The following is a 14296-nucleotide window of genomic DNA, read 5'->3' on the forward strand; positions in this document are numbered from 1 at the left end:
AATGCGAGCCGCCACGAATACCTCTTCTGTGTCAACCTCTTCATCTCAGCGTAGCACTTGCAGCCTACGACCTCAATTACACTACTGGCCATTAAAATTGGTACACCACGAAGATGACGTGCTATTAAAATTGCTACACCACGAAGATGACGTGCTACAGAACCGAAATTTAATCGACAGGAAGAAGATGCTGTGATATGCAAATGATTAGCTTTTCAGAGCATTCACACAAGGTTGGCGCTGGTGGCAACACCTACAACATGCTGACATGAGGAAAGTTTCCAACCAATTTCTCATACGCAAACAGCAGTTGACCGGCGTTGCCTGGTGAAACGTTGTTGTGATGCCTCGTGTAAGGAGGAAAAATGCGTACCATCGCGTTTCCGACTTTGATATAGGTCGGATTGTAGCCTATCGCGATTGCAGTTTATCGTATCGCGACATTGCTGTTCGCGTTGGTCGAGATCCAATGACTGTTAGCAGAATATGGAACCGGTGGGTTCGGGAGGGTAATACGGAACACCGTGCTGGATCCCAACGGCCTCGTATCACTAGCAGTCGAGATGACAGGCATCTTATCCACATGGCTGTAACGGATCGTGCAGCCACGTCTCGATCCCTGAGTCAACCGATGGGGACGTTTACAAGACAACAACCTGCACGAACAGTTCGACGACGTTTGCATCAGTATGGACTATCAGCTCGTAGACCATGGCTGCGGTTACCCTTGACGCTGCATCACACGCAGGAGCACCTGCGATGGTGTACTCAACGACGAACCTGGGTGCACGAATGGCAAAACGTCATTTTTTCGCATGAATCCAGGTTCTGTTTACAGCATCATGATGGTCGCAGCCGTGTTTGGTGACATCGCGGTGAACGCACATTGGAAGCGTGTATTCGTCATTGCCATACCGGCGTATCACCTGGCGTGATGGTATGGGGTGCCATTGGTTACACGTCTCGGTCACCTCTCGTTCACATTGATGGCACTTTGAACAGTGGACGTTGCATTTCAGATGTGTTACGACCCGTGGCTCTACCCTGCATTCGATCCCTGCGAAACCCTACATTTCAGCAAGATAATGCACGATCGCATGTTGCAGGTCCTGTACGGGCCTTTCTGGATACAGAAAATGTTCGACTGCTGACCTGACCAGCACATTCTCCAGATCTCTCACCAATTGAAAACGTCGGTCAGTGGTGGCCGAGCAACTGTCTCGTCACAATACGCCAGTCACTACTCTTGATGAACTGTGGTATCGTGTTAAAGCTGCATGGGCAGCTGAACCTGTACACACCATCCAAGCTCTGTTTGACTCAATGGCCAGGCGCATCAAGGCCGTTATTACAGCCAAAGGTGGTTGTTCTGCGTACTGATTTCTCAGGACTTACGCACCCAAACTGCGTGAAAATGTAATCAGATGTCAGTTGTAGTATAATATATTTGTCCAATGAATAGTAGTTTATCATCTGCATTTCTTCTTGGTGTAGCAATTTTAATGGCCAGTAGTGTATTTTATGGATGTGTTCCAGTCTCTTCCTCTACAGTTTTTGCCCTCTACAGCTCCCTCTAGTACCATGGAAGTCATTCCCTGATGTTTTAACAGATGTCCGATCATCCTGTCCCTTCTTCTTGTCAGTGTTTTCCGCATATTCCTTTCCTCTCCGTTTCTGCGTAGAACCTAAACCATGTTACAACTCACATGAACTCCTGAGCTGTGGTGGAGATAATTACAGAGTCTGACAAAAGTGATCCTTTAATCCTGTTGCACAGAGTAGATTCTTTTTTTAATACGTGAATGGGCTAGCACATAACGTCTCAATACACGAAGTACCCTCGCGGATCTGTGGCTTGAATAGAAGTGGCTGTGGCTCTTATCTAGCTGAGTTGTTTCTGTCCCTTACATGCATGATGTCGACAGGCCACCTTCAATTTCATCTGTTCTTTGTGGACTGGAGGATGCGACACGGTCTGTTTCCTCAGCATTTCTGAGTCTGTGAGAAGCGTTGTGCGCCCAGACGATAAGGTGTTGGTGGCACGTGGCAGGTTCGTGGTGTCGGAGGCGTCGGGCGCGCTCGTGGTGCTGGGCAGCCGCGTGGGCGTGTCGCTGCCGTACATCTGCCACGACAGCGCGCACGCGCGCCTCCTGTGGCGGCCGTGCCGGCGCCACCAGCAGCTGCAGCAGCAGCAGGGCGCCAGCGCGAGCGCGGCGGCCGTGGCGGCGGGCCGCTACTGGCTGCCCGACGCGCTGCTGCAGACGCTGCGCGCGCAGCCCAGCCTGCGCGCCGTGCGCCGCCTGCTCGGCACCGTGCTGGACAAGCGCGAGGCGCTGTTCGCCGCCTGGGACCCGCTGCCCTACTGCGCCTACTACCACCTGCAGCTGCCCACGCGCCGCGTCGTCAACCTGCTGCGCAACGCGCCGCCGCTGCAGGGCTGCCCGCTGCCGCCCACGCACTGACCAGTACGTACCTGTGTCACCTCCACGTCCCACAACACGGCAAGTGTCATAATCCGATTTCCCACTAACTTTGGTCAGTGCAAGAGGGCTCAAAATAAACGAAGACGTTTTTTGGCTTATCCATAGAAACTCGACCGTTCCTGAGAAAATGATGGTCAAAGATTTGCAGATACTTTATGTGCCCTTAAATGCGTATACAGGGTGTCACAAAAAGGTAAGGCCATACTTTTAGGAAACATTCCTCACACACAAATAAAGAAAAGATGTTATGTGGACATGTGTCCGGAAAAGCTTAATTTCCATGTTGGAGCTCATTTTAGTTTCGTCAGTATGTACTGTACTTCCTCGATTCACCTCCAGTTATCATGATTTCATATGGGATACTCTGCCTGTGCTGCTAGAACATGTGCCTTTACAAGTACGACACAACATGTGGTTCATGCAGGGTGGAGCTCCTGCACATTCCAGTCGAAGTGTTCGTACGCTTCTCAACAACAGATTCGGTGACCGATGGATTTGTAGAGGCGGACCAATTCCATGGCCTCCACGCTCTCCTGACCTCAACCTTCTTGACTTTCATTTATGGGGGCATTTGAAAGCTCTTGTCTACGCAACCCCGGTACCAAATGTAGAGACTCTTCGTGCTCGTATTGTGGACGGCTGTGATACAATACGCCATTCTCCAGGGCTGCATCAGCGCATCAGGGATTCCAATCGACGGAGGGTGGATGCATGTATCCTCGCTAACGGAGGATATTTTGAACATTTCCTGTAACAAAGTGTTTGAAGTCACGCTGGTACGTTCTGTTGCTGTGTGTTTCCATTCCATGATTAATGTGATTTGAAGAGAAGTAATAAAATGAGCTCTAACATGGAAATTAAGCGTTTCCGGACACATGTCCACATAACATACTTTCTTTCTTTGTGTGTGAGGAATGTTTCCTGAAAGTTTCGCCGCACCTTTTTGTAACGCCCTGTAAAGGGCGAACATCAATTACATCGACAAACTGCAGGTAAGGATTTCTTACTGTATGTGGAGGAAAGAATGTCGTATAAAAATGTGTCCACAAACGCACCGTTGGCAAGGTAGATGGTGAATGAAAGTTCCTCTGACAACGAGTCACGCGTTGCAGGCGTATGATTGACGCAGCATACTGTAAGCAGCAGAATGATCCGGGAAGGAGCCGCGAGGATTTGGATTGGATTGGATTGTTTGGGAGGAAGAGACCAAACAGCGAGGTCATCTGTCTCATCGGATTAGGGGAGGACGGGGAAGGAAGTCGGCCGTGCCCTTTCAAAGGAACCATCCTGGCATTTGCCTGGAGCGATTTAGGGAATCACCGAAAACCTAAATCAGGATGGCCGGACGCGGTACTGAACCGTCGTCCTCCCGAATGCGAGTCCAGTGTGCTAACCACTACGCCACCTCGCTCGGTAGCTGCGAGAATGTTTGTTTACGGGCAAGTAGATGAAAATGATCGAGAGGCAGTACGGTTATATCAAAAAAAGTCCCTCACAGACACCGACCACATCACACAACATTTCAAGCCCTTTTTGGGCGTTTGTGTGATCGTGGGTCCTTTCAGACAGACGCATGAGCAGGGAGGCGGCGGGCTATGCGTACACCAGATTTGGAGGATTGGGTTCTACAGGAAATGCTGCCTCTCGACGGTTTCCGTCTGCTTGGCGTTACACAGACACCATCTCGGCTTCTTCCCGACATGAATACCAGACCATTCTGCTGCTTACAGTGCACTGTGTCAACCACACGGCCTGCAGTACACAAGGAACACACGGCACGTGGTCAGAGGTTCTTTGATTCATCAGTTTCAACTGCCGTGACAACGATTCATTTCTGGACACATGTTCATAGGACCTTTTTCCCTCCATTTGCAATCTGGAATCTGTCCTCGCAGTTTGTCGATTTTCTTAATGTTCACCGTGCATAGGTCAACCGAAGAGGCTAGCGTTGCGGCTTCACACTTTTGCGCCCCGCTTATTATTTTTCTTTTAACTTTTCATTCATGCATCCACCTCCATAGAAGATTACTACACAAATGTTTTCGGATGTATTCTGAAATAACATTGTACTTATTCTTGTGTTGGTTGTATAATGAATAAATAAATAAATTTAAACAAAATAAAGAAGAATAAATGAATTATAACATTATTCGAAATTCTCTAATTCATTTATTCAGTTATTCAAAATTCCCCCCCCCCCCCCGCCCCCATGAACCAAGGACCTTGCCGTTGGTGGGGAGGCTTGCGTGCCTCAGCGATACGGATGGCCGTACCGTAGGAGTAACCACAACGGAGGGGTATCTGTTGAGAGGCCAGACAAACATGTGGTTCCTGAAGAGGGGCAGCAGCCTTTTCAGTAGTTGCAGGGGCAACAGTCTGCATGATTGACTGATCTGGCCCTTTAACACTAACCAAAACGGCCTTGCTGTGCTGCTACTCCGAATGACTGAAAGCAAGGGGAAATTACAGCCGTAATTTTTCCCGAGAACATGCGGCTTTACCGTATGGTTAAGTGATGATGGCGTCTTGTTGGGTAAAATATTCCGGAGATAAAATAGTCCCCCATTCGGATCAACTGGAGGGGACTACTCAGGACGATGTCGGTATCAGGACAAAGAAAACTGGCGTTCTACGGATCGGAGCGTGGAATGTCAGATCCCTTAATCGGGCAGGTAGCTTAGAAAATTTAAAAAGGGATATGGATAGGTTAAAGTTAGATATAGTGGGAATTAGCGAAGTTCGGTGGCAGGAGGAGCAAGACTTTTGGTCAGGTGAATACAGGGTTATAAATACAAAATCAAATAGGGGTAATGCAGGAGTAGGTTTAATAATGAATAAAAAAGTAGGAGTGCGGGTAAGCTACTACAAACAGCATAGTGAACACATTGTTGTGGCCAAGCTAGATACAAAGCCCACGACTACTATAGTAGTACAAGTTTATATGCCAACCAGCTCTGCAGATGATGAAGAAACTGATGAAATGTATGATGAGATAAAAGAAATTATTCAGGTAATGAAGGGAGACGAAAATTTAATAGTCATGGGTGACTGGAATTCGATAGTAGGAAAAGGGAGAGAAGGAAACACAGTAGGTGAATATGGATTGGGGGTAAGAAATGAAAGAGGAAGCCGTCTGGTAGAATTTTGTACAGTGCATAATTTAATCATAGCTAACACTTGGTTCAAGAATCATAAAATAAGGTTGTATATCTGGAAAAATGCTGGAGATACTAGAAGGTATCAGATAGATTATATAATGGTAAGACAGAGATTTAGGAACCAGGTTTTAAATTGTAAGACATTTCCAGGGGCAGATGTGGACTCTCACCACAATCTATTGGCTATGAACTGTAGATTAAAACTGAAGAAACTGCGAAAAGGTGAGAATTTAAGGAGATGGGACCTGGATAAACTGACTAAACTAGAGGTTGTACAGAGTTTCAGGGAGAGCATTAGGGAACAATTGACAGCAATGGGGGAATGAAATACAGTAGAAGAAGAATGGGTAGCTTTGAGGGATGAAGTAGTGAAGGCAGCAGAGGATCAAGTACGTAAAAAGACGAGGGATAGTAGAAATCCTTGGGTAACAGAAGAAATATTGAATTTAATTGATGAAAGGAGAAAATATAAAAATGCAGTAAATGAAGCAGGCAAAACGGAATACAAACTTCTCAAAAATGAGATCGACAGGAAGTGCAAAATGGCTAAGCAGGGATGGACGTAGAGGCTTATCTCACTAGTGGTAAGATAGATACTGCCTACAGGAAAATTAAAGAGACCTTTGGAGAAAAGAGAACCACTTGTATGAATATCAAGAGCTCAGATGGAAACCCAGTTCTAAGCAAAGAAGGGAAAGCAGAAAGCTGGAAGGAGTATATAGAGGGTCTATACAAGGGCGATGTACTTTAGGACAATATTATGGAAATGGAAGAGAATGTAGATGAAGATGAAATGGGAGATACGATACTGCGTGAAGCGTTTGACAGAGCACTGAAAGACCTGAGTCGAAACAAGGCCCCGGGTGTACACAACATTCCATTGTATATACTGTCTTGGGAGAGCCAGTCCTGACAAAACTCTACCATCTGGTGAGCAAGATGTATGAGACAGGTGAAATACCCTCAGACTTCAAGAAGAATATAATAATTCCAATCCCAAAGAAAGCAGATGCTGACAGATGTGAAAATTTCAGAACTATCAGTTTAATAACTGACAGCTGGAAAATACTAACACGAATTCTTTACAGACGAATGGAAAAACTGGTAGAATCCGACCTCGGGGAAGATCAGCTTGGATTCCGTAGAAATACTGACCTTACAACTTATCTTAGAAGAAAGATTAAGGAAAGGCAAACCTACGTTTCTAGCATTTGTAGACTTAGAGAAATCTTTTGACAATGTTGACTGGAATACTCTCTTTCAAATTCTAAAGGTGGCAGGGGTAAAATACAGGGAGTGAAAGGCTATTTACAATTTGTATAGAAACCAGATGGCAGTTATAAGAGTCGAGGGGCATGAAAGGGAAGCAGTGGTTGGGAAGGGAGTGAGACAGGATTGTAGCCTACCCCCGATGTTATTCAATCTGTATATTGAGCAAGCAGTAAAGGAAAGAAAAGAAAAATTCGGAGTAGGTATTAAAATCCATGAAGAAGAAATAAAAACTTTGAGGTTCGCCGATGACATTGAAATTCTGTCAGAGACAGCAAAGTACTTGGAAGAGCTGTTGAATGGAATGGACAGTGTCTTGAAAGGAGGATATAAGAAGAAGCAAAATGAGGATAATGGAATGTAGTCGAATTAAGTCGGGTGATGCTGACGGAATTAGATTGGGAAGTGAGACACAAAGTAGTAAAGGAGTTTTGCTATTTGGGGAGCAAAATAACTGATGATGGTCGAAGTAGAGAAGATACAAAATGTAGACTGGCAATGGCAAGGAAAGTGTTTCTGAAGAAGAGAAATTTGTTAACATTGCGTATAGATTTAAGTGTCAGGAAGTCGTTTCGGAAAGTATTTGTATGGAGTGTAGCCATGTATGGAAGTGAAACATGGACGATAAGTAGTTTGAACAAGAAGAGAACAGAAGCTTTCGAAATTTGGTACTTCAGAAGAATGCTGGAGTTTAGATGGGTAGATCACATAACTAATGAGGAGGTATTGAATAGAATTAGGGAGAAGAGGAGTTTGTGGCACAACTTGACAAGAAGGAGGGACCGGTTGGTAGGACATGTTCTGAGGCATTAAGAGATTACAAATTTAGCATTGGAGGGCAGCGTGGAGGGTAAAAAGCGTAGAGGGAGACCAAGATAAGAATACACTAAGTAGATTCAGAAGGAAAGTAAGTACTGGGAGATGAAGAAGCTTGCACAGGATAGGGTAGCATGGAGACATGCATCAAACCAGTCTCAGGACTGAAGACCACAACAGCAACATTCGAAGTTCTATCCAGTGAAATTCTTGTAGTGTATCTAGATTCATAATCATTTGCAAGCGCCAGTTCTCGGTAAAGTGTTGCATTTGCGTGTTTTGCCACGAAATCATTGCCAACGCGTGAAATATTTAACGAAATTTCTTTCCCGAGTGATATTCATACGAAAAAATATCACTGTGGCAAATCTGCCCTCCCAAGATGCTCGTCGGGTTGGGAACTTCTATTTTTCGAGATGTGAGGTCGTCCTCCAAGAAACTCTTCTGTTCCAGACGTTTCGTCCAGGACTGCGCTGGACATTCTCAGAGGCGCTCCGCCGCTGAGTCTTGCCGACTGACCGGTCGGACGTTGGCGAGCGACATAAATAATGTAGGAAAAGGGGCGTAGTCAAAGTAACAACTGATGAGCAGAGATAATCCTTGTTAGAGATTAAACGTAACTATCGATTGTCGTCTTGTATGGCGAGTCTGCAGAGGAGCGCGACTGAGAATGTCCAGCGCAGTCCTCGACAGAACGTCATATCCCGAAAGGTTCACCAACAACTATGTCATCCAGCCGTCAAAGCCTACATTCTATGATCGGAATTTCTATGTTTCGAATGTTTCTATGATTGGTATAATCCAAGGGAATGCACTAAACCTTTCTGAAGAATAAACATGAGAGTAAAATATAAGAATTAATATAAGAATCGAAATAAGAGCGAAACACAGGAATATGAAAATTTAAAAAGATTTTAAACCTTGAAACTACCATACACGCGTATATTTATGTAATAAATGTATGACATTTATTGAGAAGCCCAGTTCTAATTTTAAATTTAATTTAATGAGCTTGTATCCCCTAACTGATAAGAAACATTTGTGTAGTAACCTACTATGGAAATGGGGTAGAGAAAGGAAAAAATGATAAAATATATAAACACAACAATCGGGTTTCGAACACGGGGCTCAAAAGTAATAGGCCGCAACTCCAGTCACTGTCACCTTCATTTCAGCTAACAATACTGCTGGATAAAAATCATTTAAATTATGTTTAAAATGTTTTCCATCGTTTTCTCAGAGTATCTAATTATGAGTCGAGACACATGTTCACTCGATCCCTTTTCCACTGAGCGAAGTTTCTGGGAAGTGGCGTTATGGCACTTGCTGTATTCTCCTTGTGAGTCCACTTACAGCTTACTCAGCGTAGTGAAATCCTGCATTTCCCTCCTAGCATGCATGATTTTAACAAATTTGGGAACATGTTACAACTGTAAAGGTTTTTACAAGCATTTTGTATTCAATATGTCCTGCAGCATTCACGAAGATGGTGAACATTAATTTATATAATGCGTTCGCAATGACGCTGTGCACTGGACTGCTGACTGCACATGTAGATTACGTTGGAAATTCGAATGAAAGTTGACAGAACTGTTTTTTCATATTCTGTCCAGACACATCAATGTAACCGCCAGTGAAAAGCCTGAATAATAATCGTTTGCAATGTGGATCGCTGGCAGGCACGCAAGAAGATAGTCAGTGAGGTTGTGGAAGCTACCAATGGGGTCGTGAAGCCATGGAGATTCCAGTGCCATGTTCAGCTATGCCAGGTTCCTCGGCTGAGGAGCCGTGGCGCGAACAGCTCAGTAGCTGTGGTCCCACAGATTCTCGATTGGGTTTAAATCCAGCGAGGTTTGGTGGACAGGGTTCTGCGGGAAAATCATCCTGGTACTCCTAGAACCACGCACATACACTGCTGTTTGCGTGACACGTTGTATTGTCCTGCTCACAGGTGCCTTCGTGCTAAGAAAAAACAAACTGTATGTAGGGGTCGATATGGTCCCTAATGACTTGTGATGATCCATTGTGCTTCCCAGAATGACGAGATCATCCAGGCAATGCCACGAAAACATTCTCCAAACCATAACACACACTCCTCCAGCCTGGACTCTTCCGACGATTGTTGCAGGGTGTTTGCAACGACCACCTGTCCGATGGAGCATAAAATTTGATTTATCTCAGAAGATCACTTGTCGCCACTCGGTGCATGTCCAGTAGCAGCATTTGCGCACAAATTCCAAACTTCGTCGCCGAAGAACGGCAATCGGGATATCTGTACGGACCAAGTGCCGTTGCAGAGGGCCATACGCAGCAACCTTTGCTAAACAGTCATTGAAGACACACTGTTGGTAGCCCTTGGTGCATCTGGTTGGCGAGTTGCTCAGCAGATGCACGTCTATTCACTTGTACACATTTCCACTATATATATAATGTTCGTCCATTCTGAAAACATATATATACAGGGTGTTTCAAAAATGACCGGCATATTTGAAACGGCAATAAAAACTAAACGAGCAGCGATAGAAATACATCGTTTGTTGCAATATGCTTGGGACAACAGTACATTTTCAGACGGACAAACTTTCGAAATTACAGTAGTTACAATTTTCAACAACAGATGGCGCTGCAAGTGATGTGAAAGATATAGAAGACAACGCAGTCTGTGGGTGCGCCATTCTGTACGTCGTCTTTCTGCTGTAAGCGTGTGCTGTTCACAACGTGCAAGTGTGCTGTAGACAACATGGTTTATTCCTTAGAACAGAGGATTTTTCTGGTGTTGGAATTCCACCGCCTAGAACACAGTGTTGTTGCAACAAGACGAAGTTTTCAACGGAGGTTTAATGTAACCAAAGGACCGAAAAGCGATACAATAAAGGATCTGTTTGAAAAATTTCAACGGACTGGGAACGTGACGGATGAACGTGCTGGAAAGGTAGGGCGACTGCGTACGGCAACCACAGAGGGCAACGCGCAGCTAGTGCAGCAGGTGATCCAACAGCGGCCTCGGGTTTCCGTTCGCCGTGTTGCAGCTGCGGTCCAAGTGACACCAACGTCCACGTATCGTCTCATGCGCCAGAGTTTACACCTCTATCCATACAAAATTCAAACGCGGCAACCCCTCAGCGCCGCTACCGTTGCTGCACAAGAGACATTCGCTAACGATATAGTGCACAGGATTGATGACGGCTATATGCATGTGGGCAGCATTTGGTTTACTGACGAAGCTTATTTTTACCTGGACGGCTTCGTCAATAAACAGAACTGGCGCATATGGGGAACCGAAAAGCCCCATGTTGCAGTCCCATCGTCCCTGCATCCTCAAAAAGTACTGGTCTGGGCCGCCATTTCTTCCAAAGGAATCATTGGCCCATTTTTCAGATCCTAAACGATTACTGCATCACGCTATCTGGACATTCTTCGTGTATTTGTGGCGGTACAAACTGCCTTAGACGACACTGCGATCACCTCGTGGTTTATGCAAGATGGTGCCCGGCCACATCGCACGGCCGACGTCTTTAATTTCCTGAATGAATATTTCGATGATCGTGTGATTGCTTTGGGCTATCCGAAACATATAGGAGGCGGCGTGGATTGGCCTCCCTATTCGCCAGACATGAACCCCTGTGACTTCTTTCTGTGGGGACACTTGAAAGACCAGGTGTACCGCCAGAATCCACAAACAATTGAACAGCTGAAGATCTCATCTGCATGTGAAGCCATTCCGCCAGACACGTTGTCAAAGGTTTCGGGTAATTTCATTCAGAGACTACGCCATATTATTGCTACGCATGGTGGATATGTGGAAAATACCGTACTATAGAGTTTCCCAGACCGCAGCGCCATCTGTTGTTGAAAATTGTAACTACTGTAATTTCGAAAGTTTGTCTGCCTGAAAATGTACTGTTGTCCCAAGCATATTGCAACAAGCGATGTATTTCTATCGCTGCTCGTTTAGTTTTTAACGCCGTTTCAAATATACCGGTCATTTTTGAAACACCCTGTATATATATATATATCGACGTTGGACGAACATTATCGAAGAGGGGGCAAACGTCACGGAAACAAAAGAAATCTAAAGAAAATTTTCCTGCTAGATGGCGTCGCAACCGTCCTTTAATAGGTTCGTTTATAAATGACATATAAATCATCTTATGACGTCTATGGTGTGAATTACACATTAAACCAACTGTGCTGTGCAATCTGCATGACCGCCCAAGTTTGGTGCCAACTACTGCTCAGCTTGCTGCTGCAGATGCAATTCGATGCGACAGATCATATGCCGAAGATCTTCTCTCTCAGTAGTGCCACGTGACTGTCTGGAGCCCCATCTTCTTGCGACCGTACGTTCTCATGATCACCGCTGCCAGCAATCATGGGCAGTGGCTCTGTTCCTGCCAAGCCTTTCTGCAGCCTCGCAGAAGGAATATCCAACTTCTAGTCGCCCTATGACACGGCCTCGTTCAAATTGAGTGAGGTGCTGATAATGACGTTTTTCTTGCCTTAAAGGTATTCTTGACTGACCTCAACTCATCACCTCTAGTTTCAAAAGGTTAATGCTCACGACCGTTATAGAGAGTATTAAAAGTAAACCTGATTTGCATCCTCATAGTGGCGCTACTGTCGCCACTCCTGTGCGACTGGCGCGAAACTTGAATAGACATTGTTTTTCAGATGTAGAAACACGTCTACCAAGCATCGTTTATGTCGCACAACTCCTTCTTGGTGATGAGATATTTTTCTATAAGTGCATTTAATATAAAACTAAACTGTACAACATATAGTAAGATTTAGATTGGGAGATTATTTCATCTCTGGACGACGATGCTTGTAAAATTTTCGATAAAATGGATTTTTTCTGATAAGTTTGGTCATTTAGAATATTACAAGTATTTTTTTCGGTAAGGTCTTTTGGAATATTCCTCGTACCTTTTTTCATGTAGGGAAAGGTTACTCTTTCTATTTTTCTATTTGTCTTTATCAGCTGTGTGTGAAACTGACAGGCGATGTGGTATGTACGTCACTTCATGATTTTTTCCTCTAAGATGTGTTCTGAACATTAAGAGATTATTTTCACTATTATTAATATGTTTTATTATTATGTTCATGGAATCTCATATTAAAATTTCTCATTCTTCCACCGGTACCTTTCTTTTTCATTTTAGTTAAAACTACAGATCGAGAAAAAACTACAGCACACAAACTTTGGTTTTATAAACAAAATCAAGCTGCGATTGCATAACTGGAAACGTTTTGTTGCAGATCACAACGGCCAGGGAAGCCTACGCTCGCTCATCTATACTAGTAAAACGCTATTCCTGGAACCGGGACGCGTTACCCGTTGCTATGTAGGGGCAACAAAAATTCGATTTTCTATATTTCCCGTAATTATTGACCGAATTTAAAATTTTAAAACGCCGTCATATTCTCCCCAGTTAGAGGTAAAATGTTATCACAATATGACAAGATGTATTACAGTTAGAAGTTGGGTGTTTATCTTGAAACACCTTAACTGACGAGACGCAGATTCTCGGAATTCATTCATTCAGTGTTCGAAATGAGAGTACTTAGCGACTTGAAACAAACTTTACACATAATTTCAAATCTTTAAGGAACCTTTTCTCGCTGACAACACACAAAATGATGTAAGACAAAGAAGTTTATCACTTACTACATTTTAGCTGTTCGTGCAATAAAACTTCTCTATCAGACATGACGTTTTAATTTTCTTTACTACTGACGCTAACTGAACACATTTTGCAGGCAGTACCCACATATAACCAAAGATGTACCTAAAATATTATATTATTATACGACACAGTTCTGGAGATAAGATGTTATGCACGGGAGTTCGAATATTAAGGAATGGAGGTGGCATGGTAATTGCTTGTTTCTAAATTGTTGTGAAGATACAGACTGTAACATGTGTTCCTCTTTTGTTCGCAGGATCTCTCAACGTTCAGCATCACTGAGGATCTGTTCAAGTCAGAAGGGCAAATGAGCGGAAGAGAACAGTCGTCAGAACTGTAGCCCATTTTCTTTTCGTAGTGCACTCTCATCAACATATTTGTAAATATTCATAATGTTAGTGTAAATATTTATTTTATTTAGTGTTTAGTTATTTTGTAACTCAAAAAATTGACTGAGGGAATTTTTTGTTCATGTTGAGCTTATTGCTCAAATGAAATGAGTGACTGTATACATTATTCACATTTAAAAAATAAAAAGATCTTCATGTTAGTCAAATATATCCAGTGTCCAAATCGTCTGAAAGAAATCCTGAGCGTATCAGGAATATAGTTTGTAAGTTAACCCGAAACGCCTTACATACTATTTCAGCACGATTTCATCCTTTAGATGTTTCCTTTTATAACTCTTCGTGGTGATGAATTCTGTCTCTGATTCACTAATTACCACACCACTATCAGTCAAAATTATGCCGAAAAGTTGTTACACGTTTGTCACCTACAATTTATAATAGTTCGTGGTGGTTATTGCAAGCACTAAGTTTGACTTCACCCTCTAGTCGTATATAAATTTAATATTTCACCCACAAATCACATACGAGGATTA

At 43.9% G+C, this 14296-nt stretch overlaps 1 protein-coding gene across 1 annotated transcript in view; it reads left to right on the top strand.

The window, feature by feature from the left end:
- LOC126154066 (uncharacterized) overlaps positions 1-13971 on the top strand; it is a 204215-nt gene extending 190244 nt beyond the window's left edge. The window contains exons 6-7 of the mRNA XM_049916112.1: positions 2051-2465; positions 13670-13971. Of these exons, the coding sequence (XP_049772069.1) occupies positions 2051-2462 (412 nt within the window). The 3' untranslated portion in view covers positions 2463-2465; positions 13670-13971. The remainder of the gene's footprint in view (positions 1-2050; positions 2466-13669) is intronic.
- The last annotated feature ends 325 nt before the right edge of the window (positions 13972-14296 follow it).

The sequence above is a fragment of the Schistocerca cancellata genome, chromosome 2 (genome assembly GCF_023864275.1).
Source record: "Schistocerca cancellata isolate TAMUIC-IGC-003103 chromosome 2, iqSchCanc2.1, whole genome shotgun sequence".
NCBI lineage: Eukaryota > Metazoa > Arthropoda > Insecta > Orthoptera > Acrididae > Schistocerca > Schistocerca cancellata.